Source organism: Ambystoma mexicanum, chromosome 12 (genome assembly GCF_040938575.1).
Source record: "Ambystoma mexicanum isolate Mex_15411 chromosome 12, UKY_AmexF1_1, whole genome shotgun sequence".
In the NCBI taxonomy this organism is placed as follows: domain Eukaryota; kingdom Metazoa; phylum Chordata; class Amphibia; order Caudata; family Ambystomatidae; genus Ambystoma; species Ambystoma mexicanum.
Genome location: NC_090936.1, coordinates 1,173,896,027 through 1,173,919,313, shown reverse-complemented (window position 1 = coordinate 1,173,919,313; position 23,287 = coordinate 1,173,896,027). Strand labels below are relative to the sequence as shown.

General features: G+C 47.2%; 1 protein-coding gene across 2 annotated transcripts in view; it reads left to right on the top strand.

Annotated features, from left to right (window-relative positions):
* LOC138514356 (uncharacterized) overlaps nt 1–23,287 on the top strand; it is a 420,747-nt gene that overhangs the window by 234,809 nt on the left and 162,651 nt on the right. For both annotated transcript variants that reach the window (XM_069629817.1, XM_069629816.1), the window contains 2 exons: nt 9,344–9,497; nt 20,623–20,860. In XM_069629817.1, coding sequence (XP_069485918.1) covers nt 9,344–9,497; nt 20,623–20,860 — 392 coding nt within the window. The remainder of the gene's footprint in view (nt 1–9,343; nt 9,498–20,622; nt 20,861–23,287) is intronic.

Here is a 23,287-nt window from a genome sequence, read left to right as displayed (position 1 = left end):
TTGTTATCCACGACCCAACATTGGCCTAGCGTCAGTGATGGCTGACGGTCCACAATTACCTCTAGAGTATCAAGAGTTCCAAGATGTTTTTCAAAAGGAACAGGCTAACACCTTGCCACCCCACAGATCATACGATTGTCAGATAGATTTGCTACCCGGTGCAACTCCCCCTTGCAGTAGAATTTACGCCCTTACCGAGCCTGAGAACCTTCATCTGCGACAGTATTTAGACCAGTACCTGGCCAATGGCTTTATCCGTCTGTCGAAGTCCCCTGCATCCTCGGCTCTGTTCTTCGTACCAAAAAAAGAAGGTGACCTCAGAACCAGTATAGATTATCGTGCTCTGAACCAGATAACAGTAAAAAACCGGTACCCCTTACCTCTGATCCCGGAACTCCTTGACCAGGTAAAAAACGCCTGTATTTATACTAAGCTTGATCTCCAGGGAGCTTATCACTTGGTACGGGTCAAGGAAGGATATGAATGGAAGACGGCCTTTCACACTAAGTATGGGCTATTTGAATACCAAGTGATGCACTTTGGACTATGCAATGCACCGGCCGCCTTCCAATATTTTATGAATGATGTCCTCAGAGAGCTCATTGATGTCTGCGTTGTCGTCTACATAGATGACATTCTTGTGTACTCATCTTCAGAAGCTGACCATCGAAATCATGTTAGGGCGGTCCTTGAAAAACTTCGCCAACATAAACTTTTTGCCAAGCTCGGAAAAATGTGTTTTTCATGTCACTGAGGTCGAATTTTTGGGATTTATTCTGACACCCAAAGGAGTCCACATGGACTCGAGAAAAGTAGACGCTATCCTCAAATGGCCGTCTCCTACTTCCGTGAAAGGCGTTCAAAGCATGCTAGGCTTTGCCAATTTTTACCGTAGATTTATTCCACAGTTTTCACGAGTGGTACAACCCATCACCGCCCTCTTAAGAAAAAATAAACGCTTTGAATGGTCCGCAGAAGCAGAACAAGCCTTCCAAGAGCTAAAGGCTAAATTCACCTCGGCGCCAATACTGAAACACCCACGCCCGGACCTCCCTTACATCGTTGAAACCGACGCCTCCAGCTTAGCAATGGGAGCAGTCCTATCACAAAGAGATCCAGAGACTAACCAACTGCATCCTGTGGCATTCTGGTCTCGGAAGTTCTCGGCGCCTGAGATCAACTACACCATCACAGACAAAGAGCTTCTAGCGATTAAATCAGCCTTTAAGGCATGGCGGCATTATCTCCTCGGGGCCAGACACACCGTCACAGTGATCACCGATCATCGAAATCTGCAGTATCTGAAAACCGCCAAGGCTCAATCCTCCAGACAGCTTTGCTGGGCTCTATTCTTTGCTGAATTTGACTTCGTGATCACTTATCGCCCCGGCAACAAGAACGGCCAAGCGGATGCTCTTTCCCGAATTGGAATGGGAGATAACGTTGCCAATCCAGAACCTGTACCAATAATTCCTGAACAAAGGATCGTGGGTCTGATTTCTTCACAATCCATTGAGGATATTGAAGAAAAAACTAAACAACTTGTAACCTCACCAGACTTACTGAACTGGTTACAAAAATGAAAAGATTTCACCGTAAGCAATGACTTGCCTTATTTCCAAGGACGATTGCTCTTAACACACGCCGATTTACAAAGACAGGTAATCTCCTGCTATCATGATTCATTAATTGAGGGTCACCCTGGCATTGCCAAAACCACAGAAAAGGTGAAGAGACACTTCTGGTGGCCTTCGTGGAGAAAAGGCATAAAGGAATTCGTGATGTCCTGCGGTGTGTGCGCTCAAAACAAGGGTCAGAAGAAGAAGCCGGCTGGTCTTCTGCAACCATTAGACATCCCACTGTGTCCCTGGCATACCCTTTCCATGGACTTCATCACAGACGTACCCTCCTGTTCCGGGTACAACACCATTCTTGTTATTGTAGACCTGTTTTCTAAAATGGCCCACTTCATTCCGCTAAAAGGCTTACCTTCAGCATCAGTCCTAGCCAAAGTATTTCTTGAAAACATCGTCCGGCTACACGGCTTCCCGTCAGTACTAATCTCAGATAGGGGGAGCCAGTTTATTTCCCACTTTTGGCGTAGCTGTTGTCGATTAGCTCAAATCGATGTAAGACTTTCGACCAGCAATCATCCCCAGACCGACGGGCAAACCGGGAGAACAAACCAGACTCTCGAGCAATATTTACGATGCATGCTACAACAGTCGGAGAGTAACTGGAAGGACATCCTTTGGATAGCTGAATATGCTTACAACAATTCAGTTCATTCGGGTACCGGGAAGAGTCCCTTCTACATCTTGTATGGGATTCATCCTCGAACCTCCAACCTTGATCCACCTCAAGATCTCGGAACACCCGCCGTGGATCAATTGCACACCGTTATTACCCAAGCTTTTAAGGAAGCGACTGCACATCTACAACAAGCTAAAGAGAGGTACAAAAAAGGAGCAGATCAACACCGAAGCAATGCCCCTCAATACCAGGTTGGGGATCAAGTCTGGCTGTCCACCAAACATTTATCGCTTAAAGGGCCTCGCACCTTCAACCCCAAATACCTGGGACCATATCCAATTACGGCCATAATTAATCCAGTGGCCGTTAAATTAGAATTGCCAACCCATATGAGAATACATCCTGTATTTCACGTATCTCTTTTGAAACCCATGCAACCTGGAATCAGATTGACCAATCCTCCAGAACCCATTCAAGTGAATGGGGAGCCAGAATTTGAAGTAAAAGACATTTTGGACTCTAAAATCATCAGATCGAAGCTATTCTACCTAATCGACTGGAAAGGCTACGGACCTCAGGAAAGGTCATGGGAACCCTATGACCACGTCCATGCTCCTCGTCTAGTCCAGAAATGTCACTGAACCTTTCCCGATAAACCAAAACCCCTGGGGAGGACAAGTTTGGGAGGGGCCTTGAGGGGGGGTGCTGTCATGGGCGCTACTCCCGAGGGGCCAGGACTGGCCCAGCGCCCTTGGAAGCAGACCCGTCTTCCACTACTCCTGACCCAGCAGACCCCTACAGTGGCCCTTTGGACCGTGTCCTGGCGCCTTTGGCGCCAGGCTCATGAAGGGTTTCAGTCCCGGCGCCATAGGCGCCGGGCTCATATTGATAAACAGTGTAATAATGCTTGGGTGGACTTACCTGAGGCAGACCATGCTGCATATTTACCCAGAACAATCCAGTCTGGTTGAAGTCCCCAGCCATCAGGGCTGGGAGGAACTATTCCCTCCATTCAGGAACTCTTTTCTTACCTGGGTGGAACCGGTGGAAGAACACACACTGGAAGCACTTCTCTGCTATTTAAACCACGCCCGATGGAAAACACGTGCTTCGCGTTATTCTGCAGCAGCAGCAGGACGCTCACCGAGTCGGCTCCTGCATTCCAGGTCCAGAGTCATCTTCAGCTTCCGCGCAGCAACCTGTGGATGAAGAAAGACACAGAACAATACTTACCAGATCCCGGAATCCAGTCACCGGCAAAACCTGCAAAGAATAAACATAAGGTTAGAAAAGTGCAACTCGCTCGCAGCCGCGCCCGCTTACCTGATCCATCCGTGATTGCAACGGAGCTAACCGCGGCCTTCTCTTCGCCAGCTTCTCTGCACCTGAAAGGCAAAGGACATAATTAAAAAGGGGTTCGGGTGAAGGCAGTCGCATTCATCTTAACTTACCAGTTTTTGCACGCGCAGAAGCTGCCGCATCAACCGCCGCATCCCGGCACCTGAAAACTAGAAAAAGGACATTATTAGAGGTGCCATTAAAAGCGGCCAACGATCATTATACTTACGTGCATCGGCACCTGCAGTGGCAACGGATATAAAGCCCGCAGCATCCCGGCACCTGAAAACTAGAAAAGGGACATTATTAGAGGTGCCATTAAAAGCGGCCAACGAACATTATACTTACGTGCATCGGCACGAGCAGCGGCAACGGAAAACTACGCCCACAGCATCCCGAGGCCTGAAACAAAGGAAAAGGGACATTATTGAGGTGCCCATCTTTTAAAGCCTAAAGACTACAGTATACTTACAGGCATCCGCTCGTGCAGTAACGGCGGCATCGCTCTTCGGCATCCCAGCACCAGTGCCACAACTAAGGCCGCAAAAGACTTGAGCCTCAACACTGAACTCATCCAGTGACGTAACTGGAATCCACGCACCCCTGCACCAGACGCAGGATGGAGAGCTCAGCATTTATACGCCTAAGGTGAGAGCTCGCCGAGACAAGTAGAAAGCTAGGCTGTGGGAGAAACTGGCGATTGGTGGGAGAAGAAATCCCATCAAACGGTGATTAACCCTTTTTCTTCCACCTGCAGAAAACTTACCCTGCAAGTCAGACATTCGATAAGAGGAAGCCCAGTCCTGAGAGTCGTCCGAGCTCTACGCTTCTCAATTGAAGAAACGATAGCAGCCCAGCCGGGATCAGCGCCTCCGTGGGAATCAGGTGAGCGTTACAGTAACAAAGCATTGGACTAACAGAAAATGCTATGCAGAGAAGGAACAAAGCATTGGACTAACTGAAAATGCTATGCAGAGAGGGAACACATCATTGGAATAACTGAAAATACTATGCAGAGAGGGAACAAAGCATTGGACAAACTGAAACTACTATGCAGAGAGGGAGCAAAACATTGGGCAAACTGAAAATACTATGCAGAGAGGGAACAAAGTATTGGAGTAACTAAAATACTATGCAGAGAGAGAGCAAAGCATTGGACCAACTGAAAATACTTTGCAGAGAGGGAACAAAGCATTGGAGTAACTGAAAATACTATGCAGAGAGGGAGCAAAGCATTGGACGAACTGAAAATACTATGCAGAGAGGAAACAAAGCATTGGAGTAACTGAAAATACTATGCAGAGAGGGAGCAAAGCATTGGACGAACTGAAAATACTATGCAGAGAGGGAACAATGCATTGGAGTAACTGAAAATACCATGCAGAGAGGGAACACAGCACTGGACGAGCTGAAAATACTATGCAGAGAGGGAACACAATTATTGGACTAACTGAAATATGATGCAGAGAGGGAACAGAGAATTGGACTAACTGAAAATACTGTGAAGAGAAGGAACAACGCATTGGACTAAGTGAAACTACTATGCAGAGAGGTAACAAAGCATTGGACTAACTGAAAATACTATGCAGAGAGGGAACAAAGCATTGGACAAACTGAAAATACTATGCAGAGAGGGAACAACACATTAGCTCTCGAAGTCCCACAGACTTCTTTGTCAGATGGTGCAGTGTAAAATCTTTCATACAAAGAAGCCATAGTGCAGTTTTTTGACACAATGCAGAGAAATAGTAGTTTAAACACCATTGGCTGAAGGAGCGGAATGCCTGGAATAGGGTTCTGGAAATTGCTGTCTTATCTAAAAAGGACGTACAAATGTTCAGTTAGCCCAATAAAAGGAATCAAAACCTGCACCTCGTGTATCTTTATTTAGCAAAGGAATGCCCATCTAGTGCCCAAGGACTAATAGCTGTACCTGGGTCCAGTAATTGGTCTTGGGGATTTTTCACCCGAGGCCCTTTATTTGAGGCACCCAATTTCAGTATGTTTTATTGTACGTGCAACGACGGGCCTGCTGGTTATGTCAGCCTGGACATGTTTCTCTATGCTTTTCACTACAGTGAAAGTGACAGACCCCACTTGATCGTACAGTTCCATGTCCAGTGTAATGTTTCCAGCCCTGCATGTGTTGTCACTGTGGGTGTTTTTTTTGCGTTACAGTAAGTCTCTACCTGTGGTAAGGGTTAGAGTAGCCAACCTGGGGCAAAAGGGTCGTCACAATCAGAGTTTAACTTAACTTATTCCTTTATGGTAGCAACGCTGAGCTATCAGGCTGATCTAAGAACTAAGGAGGCGGGAGTTACTGTTGTGCAGTACAGTTAACACTTACAAATATGATTTTAAAAAAGCAACTATAAAGGTGAGTACAAAAATGATTTAGTTCATTACACTGCCACACTGAGGGAAACTGAACACAATTAAAGGTAAGTAAAATACTATTATACACAGTGCTGGAAATGAAAAACATTTACTGGGGGAACCCTCTCATCCTTCGAGGGGTGGCCAGTAGGGGGTAGGGCCTAAGAACCCAATCCTGCCGATTTGCATAAAAGCAAAGAGCATTATGGGAACATAAGAATGCCCACAATTTTAAATTGAAACATGTTTTATAGTGATTCACTAAGAAACCCTTTTGAGCGAATAATGTAAGCTGGGCTCTGCAGTTTTGACTGGTCACACAACTCACCCTAAGAAAAAAATGTCTGTACATTGCAGGGTGTATATACCAGTTTGGAAAGCTGCAACAAGTATGTGAGGCTTTGGCTGTGTCTGCAGTCAGTTTCCCGTCTACTGAAAGTGTCTGAAGTGATTTTGCAGGAAGGATCCGTAGACCCGGTAGTGTTTTAAAATATAAAGTGGGCATGGCCAAAGGCCGTGGCTAGTGGTCTGGAGTGGGAGGCATCCTTCATCATTTCCACGACCGAGCAGGGCCCCTCGCGGATGACTGGACGGATGCACGTCTAGCATTACCGTGAACAGGATCAGCAGGCTCTCTGCAGCGTGGCCGTTTAACTCCTGGGAGGCTCCTTTTCTGGTGAAGGTCAAGACAGTAGGGTTCCAGCTTCGCATCCAAGCACTAAGGACACCCATGAAGATTCCAGTTTCCAGGCTGGGTAGAAGTCCTTGAAGCAGAGCAAAGCTGGGTCCAGGTGGTGCAGGCCAATTGCAAGCCTGCAAACTTCATCAGCGAGGGAATGGTGATGCAACTTGAACAGAATGGTAATGCCCACCAGCCAAAGGGAGGGAGGCACCAGCCAAAGGTCTCCCCTGTCCGGCAGATGGTTTACGTCCGCAACATAGTGGTGATGGCTGAGCCAATGATAGTTCCTGCAGCAGTCATTGGTCATCGCCTTCTTCTTTGGATCTCTTCAGGTTCCTGTTCCCATCTTTACATCCAGAAATCAGGCTGGGGGTCAGCCCACCCGTCAAATAAGGGACTTTGCAACTTTCAAACTTGGAGATGGCTGTCGATTAGTGGGCAGCCAACCTACTGAATCTACCCTGCCACAGTCATGCCTCTGGTGGAGTGCGGATTGAAGATAGACAGCCGAACTCCCCATTTCCTGCCAGTTAACCCACCCTGGTCATCCATGCAGAGTTTTCCAATGAAAATGCCAGTCTTTCCCCATCTGGAAACGGAGGGAGGCGGCCAACCAATGACGTCCCACCATGAACAAGACTCAAAACAACAGAAGAAGCCATTTTGAGTATATGGTTTTCTTAAATGTAAGATAAAAGTCAAAGAGGCAACATGCAATACTTCAGATAGAAAAGGCCATTCGACAGTGGAATTCCTTCTCGGCGTCTAGAGTCGCCACCACTGCAGGGACTCCGTCGTCTTTGCTATTGAACAGGGCAAAAAGTCTTCTCAGATAATTTTGTGTCGCTCATGCCGGGATAAAGCCAGCCTGGTCATTAACGACCAGCGTCGGCAGGAGATGGTTAGCCAGGATTTTCGCCAGCAATTTGTTGTCAGTACTTATTAGAGATATAGGCCTATAGGAGGAACATTTGTAAGAAGGTTTGTTGGGCTTAAGCAGGATAGTGATCATGGCTTTGTGCATGGTTGATGGCAGTTTTCCTTTTTCCAGTGAGTTATTAGACATTCACAGGAGATGCCGGGTAATGTCCAGTGTGAATTCCTTGTTGAATTCTCTAGTCAATCTTCCGCAACCTGCGATTTATTATTGGGCAACGATCGGATCACTTGTTCCTCCTCTTCAATCGTTACAGGTGTATCCAATTGCATCCTGATCTCTGCGTCTAATCCTCCCAGCGCTATTTGATCTAAAAAATCACGAATGCTTGGAATAGTCTCTGTGATTCTAGATGTATATAGAGCGGTGCAATATGAAGTGAACTCTGCATTTATGCTAGTATTATCCCTCAACGACGTTCCGTTTGTTTCCTCGATCTCTATAATTTCGATGAGTTTTTTGCTAACAGTTTTTTGCCGAAAAAACGAATCGAAACTGTATTGTTTTTATTTTTGGGAAGTTTCCTACCTTCCTCACCCTCCCCTATTATATACTCTCTATTCCCCAACCCTTTGCCCCTTATTGCCCCTTGGAACAATTTATGTTGCTCTTGTATGTGGGGACTAAAAACCAGGAAAATTCTGATGGGTGCAGACCCAAACTTCAATTCCCCTTTTCCCTGGCCGCTTTCAGAATTGCGTCCCGGTCCCTGTAATTAAAGATGAAGGCCACAACTGGTCTTGCTGGGGCTCCTGGTGCAGGAGGTCTAGGCCCCAGGGTGCAGTGCGCCCATTTATCCGGTAGATCCAAAAGGAATTTCTCGACAAAGGTTTCCATTTTCTCTGTGTCTGTCGAGTCCGGCACTGCCGCTACTCACATGTTGATACGACAGGAGCGTCCCTGTGTTTTATCTCTACCTAAAGCAGTTTTTGACTACATAGAGATGCACATGGGTAATCTGATAAAGGTGTATATTTTCCGGTGTTCCACTGTGGTGTATTTTCTGTGGATAAGTGTGTGGACTAACTGTACCTTTGTGTCAAGCTACCCCCGCCCCCCACCTTGGAGTTAAGCTGGACTGCTCTGCCACTACAACTTCCTTAGGAGGGGGTTGGCTTTCCTTTATGGGTTGGGTGAACTGCCCCATCTTAAGTTTGGCGGTTGTACAGCAACCCTCACCAGAAGGTTGTATAAAAACCATCTTAACAGTTAATCTTCTAGAAATGTGAGAAATTCGGGACAAATTGGGAATTTAAAGCATAACCATTGGAAATGTTAACTTACGAGCTATAGAAGTGAGATACGTATGAAGGGAAATTCATGCAGAAAAGTGATACTTTAAAACGAGGCAGAGTAGCCAGAAACAGTGTTATTCTACTGCAGGAACACATTGAATTGATGGACCCATCAAAAACACTCTGCTTTGCTTCAGAAACAGCTGCTTTGCAAGGGAAGGGCTGACACTGAGTCAGCACTGTGAGCAGCAGAACAAGCGTAGCAAACAACACTGCCAGGAGTGACGCACCTTGGCATTGCTTCAAAGTAAGTCCTGGGGCCGAGCACCTGGCACCCCTGGCACACATTAAGCTGTTCCTCTTTGGAGTGTTTCCACATCAGGGTTTTGACAGTGTTGACATTCCTTAACATTTGAGAAGTTTCTTAATGTGTTTTCACAATCGCTTTATCCTGTAAAGAAAAGGGTTGATTTCATTAACACAAATCATGTTTTGTATTTTCTTTCTTTCTTCAACGATAAGCTATTTTTATCAGAGTTGGTGAAGACCCTTGAAATTCCAGAGGCTGATATAAGTCACGTGAGTGATTTCAATGCTGCTAAAGAACTACGGAAGCTGCAGAGGAAGATCCGGAACATTCTAGATGACTGGATGGAGGGTTACCGTATAGCGACAGGTCAGTGGGCGCAAATGGCGAAAGTCACGTTTCGGCAACTTTCAGAGAACTTGTTTTGTTGGTAAGAATCTACCTTGCATGTTTCAAATCTTAAGATTGTATTAAATCTGTCTGTGTACATATATATGAATATACGTATATGTGTGTTTAGTTTTGGCCCACTATGGTTCACATTTAGACCATCTAGAGGAATGCTATTTGCGAAAATGCACTATTTGATAATCCATCTGCACCCAAATGCGATTAGGTTCCTCAGGTGCGCGGTATAAATAAATCAAAAATCAAAATGAACGGAGGATAGCACAGGGGCAAAGCGCTGGTCTTGGATGCAAGACCACGCAGAGCAACAGAGGTCCGAATCCCGGATCCACGCTTAGAAACCGAAGTCAGGTACAGTATTAGGCACGCTATAAAATAACAATTAAATAAATATAAATAAAATCAAAAATCAAAGTAAAACGACCCAGGAAACATTTTGGAGATATATTTGAAGCGGGAAACAAATGTCTTTGATTTTGACAGCTCTTAGAATCGTAAAAGGGGCTTTGGAAACCTTCGATTGAAGACTATGAGAGGAATTGTGGATTGTTTGAAAAGATTATTTGTATGTATAATTGTTTACTGAGAGGTGAGGTAATGTAATGTATTGCATTCTAGATTTTTTTTTAGGATATTATGAAATGACCAGGGTTTTGTACATTGGTTATGGTTAATTTGTTAATGTATTGTGTAAGGTAGAATTTGAACTTCTGCATATTAATAATACAAATCATTATTTATTTATATTAGCTCTGCATCGCCTTGGAAGCAAGACGACGCGGAGCAACACAGGTTCGATCTCCTTGTCTGCGCTTAAAATCCTCTAGGTGTGAAGCGTGTTATAAATAACCAATTACAATTACAAAATTACAGAAGTGTGTGGGGGCTCACTTAGGTGGGTACGGAATGCCACCCATATGAGGGCCATAAACATAGTTATAGATAGGTTTAGCATGCGGAAGACGTAGATTTGGGGCATTTTGGGGGGCACTACCATGTCTTGCTGAGCAGTCATTTTAGGGCAGTGGTCTCGAAACCTTTTTGGCCTGGGCCCCCCTGAGCAAAACCTGGGCAGGCCGGGACCCCCAAAAATGCCTAATAAACAGTAAATCAAAATGGCTATGAATTATCGCGTGCCGCCGCCGTACCCTGCTCCCAGTATAGTACCTGTGCTCCCCCGCCTGCTCCCATCACAGTCTCTGGACTCTCCCCACCCTGCTCCCACCACTTTCCCATGGCTCCACCCCCATCCTGCTCCCACCACAGTCTCTTGGCTCCCCCACCCTGCTCCTAGCACAGTCCCAGGGCCAGTGGTGGCTGGTGAATTTTTTAAGTGGGGGGGCATAAATATTTCCCCCAGATATGCCATAGCGACCAAGCGTATAAAATTAGAGGGGTTCGTGGGGCGTTCTTCCCCGGGATATTCTTTTAAATAATGGGTTAAAATGCTGCATTTTAGAGCATATTTTTGTTTAAACAATTGTGTAAAAACCCAAACAGTTTGCAGTTGGCACTGAGGGGCTCTGGGGGGAGAACCAGGGGGAGGCGTGGTACTTCTGATCAACATCCTGTGTAAAGAGAAGCTGTAGCCTACCAAGACCTAAACATGAGTGTAGACCGTGGCAAGGTAAAAAGAGGGATCCCACAACTCAAGGTCAGCCTAGGGGCAGCTTAGTCCTTAAGGTTTGGGGGATTATTAGTGTGATATGAGTTCCAGGGATAATGAGAATGGGTTAACCTTTTGTTGCTGTGTTCTTTGGCTGATTGAAGCTCTATAACTCCATCTGCTCCCCCAGATTTCAGATGCAATAATTGCCCCGTCCTGTGATCCAAATGAACGTAACTATATGATGCTAATTTCCCTAACCCTATAAGTAGGGAGAATACCCGCTTCCAGTCTAACAGCACATGGGTCGACTGTGTAACCGACAGGGAATGCCTCCAACACGAACACTGGAATTGGATCATCTGAGCAAGATCACAGAACGCCAACCCAGAGCGCTGGGTGGGTAGTAACCGGGTAAGGATTTTAGCTGCACAAGCCCTTCTTAGTTTTAAACTCAAAGGCCCCAAAATTTGCTGGTTCAGTTTCACTACGCCCCGTTAGTACTGCCCCGGCCTCGAGAATACTGGATGGTCCGTGCTCCTAGTAGATGCTAAACTAAAAAAAGAAAGAAATGTTTCTTTTTTTCTCCAGACTGTGGGTGCGTGACCCACTGGACATGAGGCGGCGCCCCCCCCAGAGGGTTGCGCCTCACAGTTTGAATACCACTGTTTTATGGTAAGGCATTTTTCTTTTGTGAGTATTGGCTGTGACCTCAAAGAGTCAGGCAGTACAGAGGCTAATTTTACGTAGATAACACTCACGCAGAGGTGGGGAGTTTAGTGCGAGAATGTCCATGAGGGGTTCCTTCACCCTCCCGTACCGTGCTACTATTCCTCACACTGTCCTATTCAGGGTTGTTGCTAGGTCTGGAAAAGATCAGGGGCTGCGCTATGGCCGGGACTGGTGGGATTCGGGGCTAGCTAGCAATTTAGTTGTAGCACCTGAGCTTCTATCCAGGGCTACAACCAAAAGACCCGGGGCTCTAGCCCCCTCAGACACCCCTAGCAACATCTCTGGTCCTACCTGTAGAACCATCACATCTTAAAACATCACCCCAGTGCCTCACTTCACTCCACACCTCACCTCACCCTCCAAACTTTGCCCCAGAATCTTACTTCACCCAATTGCTTCACCCGCCCAACCTTACGCCACCCACACTAACCATCCTTCCACCACCACCTTTGCTCACAAACCCAACCTCATCCCTCACCTCACACAAGCCACACCAACCACACAACCTCATCCCAGTGTCCGTCCCGCCCACCCAAGCACACGCCAGTAAGCCCAAGTCACCCACCCACCCCAGCAACCTTTAGCATACCCCAGCAACCCCCTACCCAACAACACAGCTTGACTCTACCACTTAACAGCACACCACCACCTCACCTGACCCACCTTACCCACACTCACCCCAGCACCCTACCACCCAGGCTGACACCACACCAGGGGTGTTGCTAGTTCTGGAAAAGATCTGGGGCTACGCTGTCGGGACTATCAGGACTCGGGGCTAGCTAGCTTTTTGGTTGTAGCCCCTGAGTTTCTATCCGGGGCTACAACCAAAAGACCCGGGGCTATAGCTCCCTCAGCACCCCCCTAGCAAAGCCTCTGCACCACACACCCACCTTAGCTCACCCCAGCTCCCCACCCACCTGCCTTAGCTTACTGTAGCACCCCAGCACCTGCTCCAGCTGCCAACCAGCCCTCTACAGCTTACACCAGGAATCCATCTTCTGTCTTAGCTCATCCCAGCAACCACCCACCCAACAATCCTAGTTTACCCCAGCAACTCCCCACGCAAAGGTCAAGCCTGTAGTCAAAGATCCACCCACCATAGCTCCCCCCTGCACCCCACCCACCTCCTCCACCTCAGTCCAGCACCCTAGCCACCCTCCATAGTTCACCACCGACCCTGGCAGGTCCATGTCCATGTCACACTACCTTAAAAATCCTATGAATAAAACCCACTTGATTGACCCACCTGCCAGTTGTTGTCATGTGTGTCATTTCTATGCCTTTACCAAAATTATGATAAAATTGCAATTATGACCCCTGTTTGACCCACGGACCACACTCGCGTGCAAGTCACCCCCACCCCCCACCCCAGTTCTGTGTTATGCTCGTGGATCGCGTGTTCTGATGGTGATTTCCTGCACCTGTGCCTCTTATTCTAAAAGTGTTTGGGGGCAGGTGAGTTGCGGCTGTACTCCTGCGTGTGAATGGGTCCGTGAATGCTTAATGGGGGGCGTGATTGCTTTTCACGCCCCCATTTCCTCCTGCTGCCACAGCCACTCAACTCCAATGACAGGAGTGTGCCTGTGGGCACCCCCCCAACCCCAAATGGCCAGCGACATAGACGTAGGACTGCAGCTTTATTTGGGTTTACATTAGTCCTACTTCTATATCTATGGCCTGCTCTGTTTTGTTTAAAAATCTGGTCACCCTAAACTGGAGTGAGTTATGTGGGTTAACTTTTTGAAGTCTCTGAAATTCTAACAGTCAGCAGTGAGCTGAGCAGTGACTGAGGAGGGGTGTCTCGGTGGATTGTACCTTTATAATGCTGCGCAGTCATTGGTAATCTAATTAGACAGGTTATTCTCTATAAACATGGCTTTAGAAAGAGAATGCAAGCAGCACTGGTGCTAGACTAATGCAATTCTAGTCTCATGCAGCAAAAATTCCCTTACACACCCTAAACACCGAAGCTAACAGCGGGTGTATCCTGAGCTTTAAAACAACGATTGACATGGGCCTCGTACACATCCTATACCAGTTAATGGCGCACAAGTATTTTGCCACACCCAAAGTGATTCAGGAAGCATTCCCAACATTGTTCAAAGGTCTAGGCAGGTTGAAGAACAGGAAGGTTCATCTCCACATCAATCCGGATGTGCCACCAGTAGCACAACATTATAGAGGCATACCAGTTAACATACAAAAGCAAGTCGAAGAAGAACTGGACAAACTAATAAAACTGCAAGTTATTGAGCCAGTGCAAGGGACCACACCCTAGGTGTCTCCAATTGTACCAGTTCCCAAAAAATCCCCAGATGGCTCCATACGCCTTTGCGTAGACATGTGGAGAGCCAATGTCGCCATTGAAAGAGAGATACACCAGGCACCAAGGATCACCGACATGATCCACCTCCTTCACAGAGCCAAGGTTTTTTCCAAATTAGACTTAACGAAGGGGTACCATCAGATAGAAATAAGTCCCGAATCCAGATACATCACAACCTTTGTTGCACACCTGGGTCTGTTTCAATACCGGAGACTCAGCTTCAGAATATCATCGGCTGCTGAGATCTTTCAGGAGGAAATTCACAAGGTCAGCCATCATATACCGAACTGTCTAAACTACGCGGACGATGTGCTGGTATTCGGCAAAACCAAAGAAGAACATGACACAGCCCTACACCGAGTATGCGCCGCCATGGAATCGGTAGGTCTCACGCTTAACGCAGACAAGTGTCAGTTTGGAAAGGACTCACTAAGATATTTTGGCCCCATCTTTTCGGACCAGGGCATGCGGCCAGATCCAGATAAGGTTGCAGCACTCAACACAGCACTGCCCCGGCCAACACCTCGGAGCTACGCTCTTTTCTAGGTCTTGCAAGCTATTGCTTGAGATACCTGAAGGACTATGCGATGGTAAGCAACCCACTAAGACTGCTCACACGCAAGGACCAGCCATTCACGTGGTCACCAGAATGCCAACGTGCTTTTGAATCCATCAGAAACTCCATCTCAAAGGCAGAACACATGGCCTACTTCGACTCCCGAAGGGATACGGAGGTCATCGTTGATGCCAGCCCAGTGGGACTGGGAGCCATCCTATCTCAAAAAGACCCTGAGGACCCGACTAAACTCTTCATAGTGGCCTACGCCAGCAGAAGCCTCACCTCCTCCACAGAACAGGCCTATTCCTAGGCCGAGAAGGAGAGTTTAGCAGTGGTATGGGCCTGCAAATACTTTAATCTCTTCCTATACGGGAAAGAATTCACTGTCGCCACGGATCACCAGGCGCTACTCACCATTTACGGTGACCCCAAATCGAGAATGCCTCCGAGAATAGCAAGGTGGGGTTTGAGGCTACAGGACTATAAATGTAACATCAAACATCGCCTGGGAAAGGAAGACAACCCGGCGGATTACTTATCCCGACACCCGTCAGGTCCAGCCCAGACTCAACCATCCACAGCAGATGCTTACATCAATTACGTGGTACATCGCTTACAACCATTCCGCATAGAGTGGGCTGAGGTGGTACGAAAGTCTGAACAAGACCCGGTGCTACAAATCATCAAACACTGCATTCAAACAGACAGGCGGGCACACATGACACAACAGGCCAAACAAGAACCAGAGACGGTAAAAGACGATATAAGAGGGTTCGGCCAAGTAAGAGACGAGTTATCGGTGATACCTGCATCACTAAGATAAAGGATAATACAACTTGCTCATGAAGGGCACAGAGGAGTGGAAGCAACCAAACGACTCTTAAAACAAAAAGTCTGGTTCCCAAAACTGGATACCATGGTGGACTCACTCATAGGAGGATGCACCACGTGCGCACAGCTGGCACCCCTGCCTCACCCAAACCCGCTGCAAATGTCCAGGTTGCCAGACCGGGTTTGGGACGAGCTAGCGGTGGATCTGTTTGGACCCATGAGAAACGGCACATATGTACTGGTGCTAATTTACGAGCACTCCCGATTCCCCGAGGCCCAGATAGTGCAAAGCACGGCGCCCACCATCATCATACCCACCCTAGACTGCATGCTCTCCGCATACGGCGTTCCCTGCGTCATAAAGTCGGACAATGGCCCGCCCTTTGTCAGCACAGACTTCCAGAATTTCGCCAGAAATATGGGCTTTCATCATCGAAAAATGACTCCGAGATGGCCCCAAGCGAACGGCACCGTGGAGAGATTCATGGCCAACGTTCGAAGAGCACTACAAATTGCCAACATACTAAACAAGCCATTTGAACAGGCTCTATACCAATTGCTTCGGGAATACAGACACACCCCACACAGCACCACCGGGATCTGCCCAGCCGACCTCATGTTCAGACGCCCGGTGAAAACAAGGCTACCAGAGAACCCAACACCGGAACCGTTAACACCACTAGAGACTCAAGCCAGAGAAAAGGACAGAGAAGAAAAGGAAAAGATGAAACACAAGGCCGACAGGCGCCGAAAGGCCCTAGAGTCAAACGTTGAACCCGGAGACCAAGTGCTGATGCGGCAGGCCACGGGACGGAAGGTAGATGCGCCATATGCCCCTGAGACACTGACAGTCACGCAAAGGAAAGGCTCCAGGGTCACCGCGGAAAGAGAGGAGCGGTCCTCAGTAACCCGGAACGTCTCTCAGTTTAAGAGAATACTGACCCCACTCCAAGGGAGATGGGAATCCCACGAAGAAATAAGAGACTGGCCTGATGCTGATGAACCTTATCTAGGGGACCGTGAAGCATCTGAAGATCATGACCACGAGCGAGATACAACTGGACGAGCCCAACACACAACCCCCGAGAGAGCGAGACGACCCCAGCGCAGTCGTATGAAGCCGCAGAGACTCATAGAGGAAATGGGGTAAGAGACACTAGAGAACTGTTGAGTTAAAAGAGCGGGAGATGTCAGGCCTGGAAACCATGGGCACTTCTAGAGCCCACCCACATCGGTGTGTGGGAGTCCGATGTTGCGGGCTGTTTGGGGGAGAAGAGGAAATGACGTTGCGGATTAGGGAGGAGCCGGTAGGGACACCAGCAGTTGAATTGAGTTCATTAATAAACTAAGACGTGTGAATAGCCTCCGGCTCCCGTCTCGTTATTTCAAGTGCGTCGGCCGGGTGATTCGAGGCGAGGCTGAAGCCTCACACCATGTGATAGTGTCCCCTGGAAACAGCCACCAGGCAGGAGACCTTTTTCCCTGCACCCCTAAAGCCTTCCCCCATATAATCTAGGACAGGTAAAATGTTCTATTCTAGGTCCAGTCCTACAATATTTGGGGCGAGTGCTTGATTTTTGTGGGAGTGCAAATTTGGGGAAATGTCACCCCCACCCAGGCAACTTCATCACTGGATACCTTCTAGGCGGCTGTTCTGGGTGTCATTAGCGGAGGGGCGCCAGGGTCACCAAATTGGACCAAAAGTTGTCAAATCCGGTCCCATTGTAATGAAGGTCCGGCAGCCAGGATGGCCATTTGCCCGGAGCTGCACACATTCTTCCAGCTTCCGAGAAGAGGATGGGCTTCTGGGTTGCCAGGAACTGGTTTGGGCAGAAACACCACCCAGGCACCCATCAGTGGTCACACATGTAGCTACTGTGCAGTCCTGAGGGCCACTCTATGCTGCACAGTGCCTTTCCCATTTTCTCCAGGTTCTGCTCCAACACATTGTGGAAATCTGGGGCAGGCCCAGGGGGATGCCCTTAGGATTATGGATCAGCAGGGGACCATGCGTGCAGATTTGCCACCCTTGCCCCGTGCACCATGGCATTCCCTCTCCCTCTCACTCTTTTCCTCTAGCAGTTTCTACTGGTAATTTTGCTTGCAAACAATTGTGTTTGTTCCCACCCTCACTGCACTTTAGAATTAACCAAAGAGGGTGGCTCTCTCTGCACTTACCCCAGTCTCCACCGACCGGGTGCACTTGGACCTCCCCCTCCCTGTGACTGTGTGCACTTGCACGATCCGTACGCACCGTGCCTGAAGATCGTCTGTCTGTTCCCCCTTGTCCTCACCCCTTAATTGCACTTGGTAAAACCGCAGAATCGCCATCAGGTCTATTTGCTGTGTCTGAACTGTTAAATGTATTTAACTTACTCTGCAATTTAAAACTTTAAATGTATTTAACTTACTCTGCAATTTAAAACTTTAAATGTATTTAACTTACTCTGCAATTTAAAACTTTAAATGTATTTAACTTACTCTGCAATTGCACTTACTCTGCCTGCACTGACTATTATCATCTCAGAATTTCATGGGATCTCAGCGACTGTCGTTTTTCACCCTGTTTCCGCCCTCCTTGAGCGCTTTGAAACACTTGCCTCTGTACAGGCGCTTTATAAATAAACATTGCCAATTCTTTCACACTTGCAATGGAATAATTATAGCCAGACCCACAATATGAACCTTGGTTGAAAGTTCAGCCGTATTAAAAGGATTTCTGGTTAAGCGCTTGCATCAGAGATCTGTGTGTGACCTGCAGTCACAGGTTCGAATCCCGGCAGAAGCGCCTTCCCCATTCATCCTTCTGAGGTCAGTAAATTGGGCACCATTCGTCTGGGTAATGCAAGCACTTATAACACTGATTACTGCAGCACTGAGAAGGGGGAGGAGTCCAGCATGAAGAACTATATAGAATAATCATGAGGAGGAAATGATGTCAACCACAAGAGGAGGAAATGATGTCAATCAACCACAATGGGATTCAAGGCTGGAAATGGGCAAAGTTTGTTCTGAGATCCACCTTCATGCATTGGAGGGGGCAGAGTGATGTTTGCAGGGTGGAAGGATGAAGCCCCAGCCCAGGTCGATCCGCACCCATCTCCTCAAGGAACCGAATCGAGTACAGCTTGGGGACACCTGCAGGAGAGAATGAGTCCTGGCAATTTGCATAAAAGCAAGGAGGATTCTAGGAACATAAGCATGACCACAGAATTGGCTCGCAGCCCAACATGGCACAGCGCATTGCCATGACACATTTTGTCAGAACACAGCTCTGTCTTGTTCCGGCTCAATTCCGTCCTTGGGATTCGATCCAATGTGTTATCCTTAAAATAAATCCTTGGGAATGCAGCAGTTGAGGCAAATGTCTTGATGGCAGGTTCATGAGCACCTTGGGTCTCCACCTTTGAGAAAACAGTAAAAACTTGAAAGGGTGAAAGGGTTCCCAGAATAAGATAAGGAGCTGGGAGGGAGGGGGGGTCAGACTAGAGAGGAAAGTGAACAGAAGTGCAATGGGAAGGAAGCGTGATGCTGTGAGTGTTTTATGTTTTTCAGATGAACCAGCAGAGTACAACTTTGCCTTAAAATTGCTTATTAGGTTAATGCACTGCTGAAGGGATATCATTATAACCAGGAGGGGTTTACGTGTTATGAGAGAATGTCCGAGCCCTGTGTCTAGTGGTCGGCGGTACCTTCCTAAACCTAGGCCCACAGACATTCTTTAAGCATTCCCTAGCTCACCTGGACCCAGTTGTGGTCGAGCAAGCAAGGTACTTTCTTAGAAAAGGAGTTGGGTTGTCAAGAATACAGAGCAGCAGGGGATTACGTTGAATAAGGGAATGTCCACAGAGGAATGCTTTGAATATACTTAAGATCTCGTAAAAGGCATGTAAAGATGTGTGTGCAAACTGCAGGTAAATAATCTGGAGTCAGAGGTCAACCGTGACCTTCAGGTACTTAACTAGGCCTCCCTGGCACAGCTTAGGCCTTGTGTAGGCTTAATTGAGATGCCCGCCGCACAATGTAGAAAACGGTGTAAGCCCCTTTTTTATGTTGATGGCAGCCAGAGCAGGTGGCGAGGGACCAGAGTGTTGTGTGGTGGTAAGTAGGGCAAGGGATGTGGGAAGTGGTGCATAGGGTCGGGTGTTCGGTAATGAAGGCGGGAGTCAGAGCAGAGACAGGGAGCGTGAGGATGGAGCACGGCCCCAGGAAATTGTGTCACTGGGGGAGTGGTGTAGGAGTCAGGAAATGTCACCGGCTTATACTGCCGGCAGGCTCGGACTGGCCTATAGTACAATGCTCGCACCAAAAATGCTAAATGTCAATGTTGGCCAGTGTTTTTGATCAAAGTGGGCCACTTTTTGGGCCAATATGGGCCAATTTGATGAGTTACTTCACTATGCATCTAGTAGTTTAAATCATTGTTGCTGAATTCATATTCTTTAAATTGCACAATTTGCATCACATTTTATCAAAAAACTCCCCCCTGGGTACTACTGAAACAGTCTGTCACAAAAGGAATGAATTGCTTTTTGCAACTGTGGGCCACATTTTCATTGGTGCCCGAGACAATGGTATGCCCCAGTCCGATCCTGGTGGAAAACGATGTTCCCAGCCTGCTGATTGGCTGGTGCAATTCCCCGAGTGCTAATGAAAAAGATGAGCCATCATTTAATAGGCTGAGCATGATACTGACTGGGAGGTACCCAATGGAAAGCATAGGAGCCAATCTTTTTTGGGATCACTTGGTTGGATTTTTGAAGTTCCTTTTAAGTTCTCGGTCCGGCCCCCATATGCATTCTTCAGAAGAGTGGAAACCCGCTGTGACACAACCAAGGCTTGATGAATTACTGGTAAGTATCTTATCTAAGAGCTGTCCTGAAGAAATGGCAAAGCCACCTTCCAATTGATCAAAGCACATATAGCGTAGAACCATGCAAGAATGTGCTGCCTGTTCATATGGCCACCTCTGCCTACTGATTTCCCTCCATCCCAATGCACCATTTTATAATCATGTGGTTTCTTATTTCAGGTATAGACTCCCCGCACATTCAAAGGATGTCCAGCGGACCTCAGAAGCCATTAAGAAGCCGCAAGGTTCGGTCCGCAGCACCTCCAGCCACAAACATGGCAGGTCAAGAATCACAGAAGGCCAAGGAGAAAACCGAGGGTCTGGATCTTGGCTCTGACGCATACTCGCTGCTGGCCCGCTGGCAGTCTGCTCCTGTGCGGAGCACGCAGTGGGAGATGTTGAGAAGCGCATCACCAAGGTAAATGGATGAATGTATAAGGGGGCGTGATGGGTTACAACAGCTTAAAGAGGGTCATTGAGTGTGAATCCACAGAAACTCAGGTTGCACCATATCAGGTTGGAGTAGTTCAGACACTGTTGGTGCACTTAGGGGAATGCCACACGCAGCGCAGAAGGGGAGCAGCACACGCACAGATTGAAGCACATGCAAAGAGACACTTCAGTGTGGTACACAGAGTGAGTGAGATCTCCCAGTGAAAATCCTAATAGTGGTGATGAGTCAGGACCAGCTTAACGTAACCAAAATAATGGTGAGCAATAATATTCAGTGGTGCAAAGCACTTTTTCATCTCCTCTTCTCTAGAGCTAGAAAAGCCAACTATTCCCTGGTGCTAATGAAAATCCATGTTTGATTCTTACTTTGATTCCATAGATGGTTTCCATTTTGATGAAGTCCCAGTCAGGATGTGCAAAGGAACACACCTACAAACTCCAGTTTAGCAAAGGATCAATTCCCTTAAAGCACAGGGTAAAACCAGTGCCTGCCTCAGTGCATGATGTCTTAGGGAAACCTCTGAAAGGTCTGACGCAAGAAGTCATCATCTAATCAGCAGAATGGCTGTGTCCAGTAGTACTAATTCAAAAGAGAGACTCAGAGAAGCTGAGGATTTGTGTAGATCTCTGAAGCATAAATAGTGAGATTATGACTGACAATTGCTCCACACAAATAAAGGGTGTTTGGAAGCCTTCCATTGTACAATTTACCAGCAGATGAAACAGACATATTTGTTGTGGTGAAGAAGGGACTGGAGAAAAGACTTTATAGTAAATCCAGGACAGCTATCAATCATTTGGTGTTTTATACCAGAAAACAGTCCAGCCATGGACCCACTAAATTATGTTATAGCTTTAAAGGGAAAGGACAGGACACCATGATTTGTGATGTGGTGATAGCACATTGTAATAAATTGAATGTCCAATAAAAACGCCTCCATCCAAAGACTCTAGTTTGGAAGAATGTCTTATAGTAGTGAGAGCAGCAAAGGAAATGCCCAGGGGGTGAAAGACGCATCCCTTAAGGCAATTGTTAAAAGAGGGAATCAAGTACATTTCGACATATGAGTTCCAGCTTGCTTTCACCACCATAACATTCAATATTGCACATGCTCCATGTTTTAAGTGGTCGATTCCAACGTGCTAACGTCAATTGTAGTTCACGCCAGCACTTACGACATTGTCGCTACGTTGACGCAAAAAAAGAAGTCCGGAGAATGGATTCTAACATTTGCTTCAAAATCTCTCACCAATTCTGATACAAGTCATTTAAAAGGAGATGGTGGCTTCTTCCTGGGACAAACACATTTCAGATTGCACATTCAGGTACTCTCCACTTGGCCAGACTTGCAGCGAAATTACAAGAGTTTAGTTTTGAGATGCAACACATGGCAAGTAAACAACATAACTGCTGGCTGTGTAAGGAACTCATGGTGGCAACAGTAAAGACAGACACAAGTGATCACAGTTCAAGGGTGTTTATTTGAACAATAAATGCAGGGTGGAAAAACGCCTAACCTAAATCTAAGATGGGAACAAGCGTCGACCATCAAATGAGAAATAAGGCAGTCCTTGTGGCGGCTTGTCAAAGTAAAAGGCCTAGAAAAAAAACGATTGCCAAATCCTTGCAACTAATTACAAAAAGAGTGTGGAACCGGGTTTCAAAATAGGTAAAGAAGTCTCCCAAATAATGTCCGGATATGATTGCCTGGGGCTTCCCCCACATTTTGAGCACAGGACAAAAATGCTACTCTCCTGAGCACAGCACACGCTCGAACTTTCTCAGCACGAGCCAACAGTTCATGTATTAGCTATCAGGTTCTTCGACGGTTAAGTCTCTTTTTTAAAAAAAAAGTCCCTTGCCTTCGAGGGCCTGATGTGAAGAAAAATAAACAAACAAACCAAAAGTTCTGTTCTACGTATGGCTTTGGGTGATGGCTTCATCCCTGGGCCCCCCTCTTCCAAGCGTAGACCCTTCACAAAATCGTCTTCACACATCGACTAAACAGTTCCTTATTCAATGAACTTTGGGTGATGATTTTCCACCCTGGATCCCCCTCTCTCAGGCTTGGACCCCTTTCAGACGTCAGCCTCCCTCTGTCTGGTTCACTGTGGCTTTTAACACTTTCACAAATCTTAAAGTCCTTTTAAACAGTTTTTCGGGCTCAGCTCCTTTTTGTGGGCTTCCCTCTGCACTCTCGCCAACTTTTACAGGCAATTCACTGTGGACACCCCTTGATCGGGATTTACTTAGATCCACACACTATTCTGGTTGTCGGCTCCCTCTAAGGGGTTCACTCTCGCCAACTTCTTCAACACTATGTTCAAATGCTCACTTCACCATGCAGGATTAATTTCCCTTTCTTTCACAATCATTTGCTGGTCAAAGACT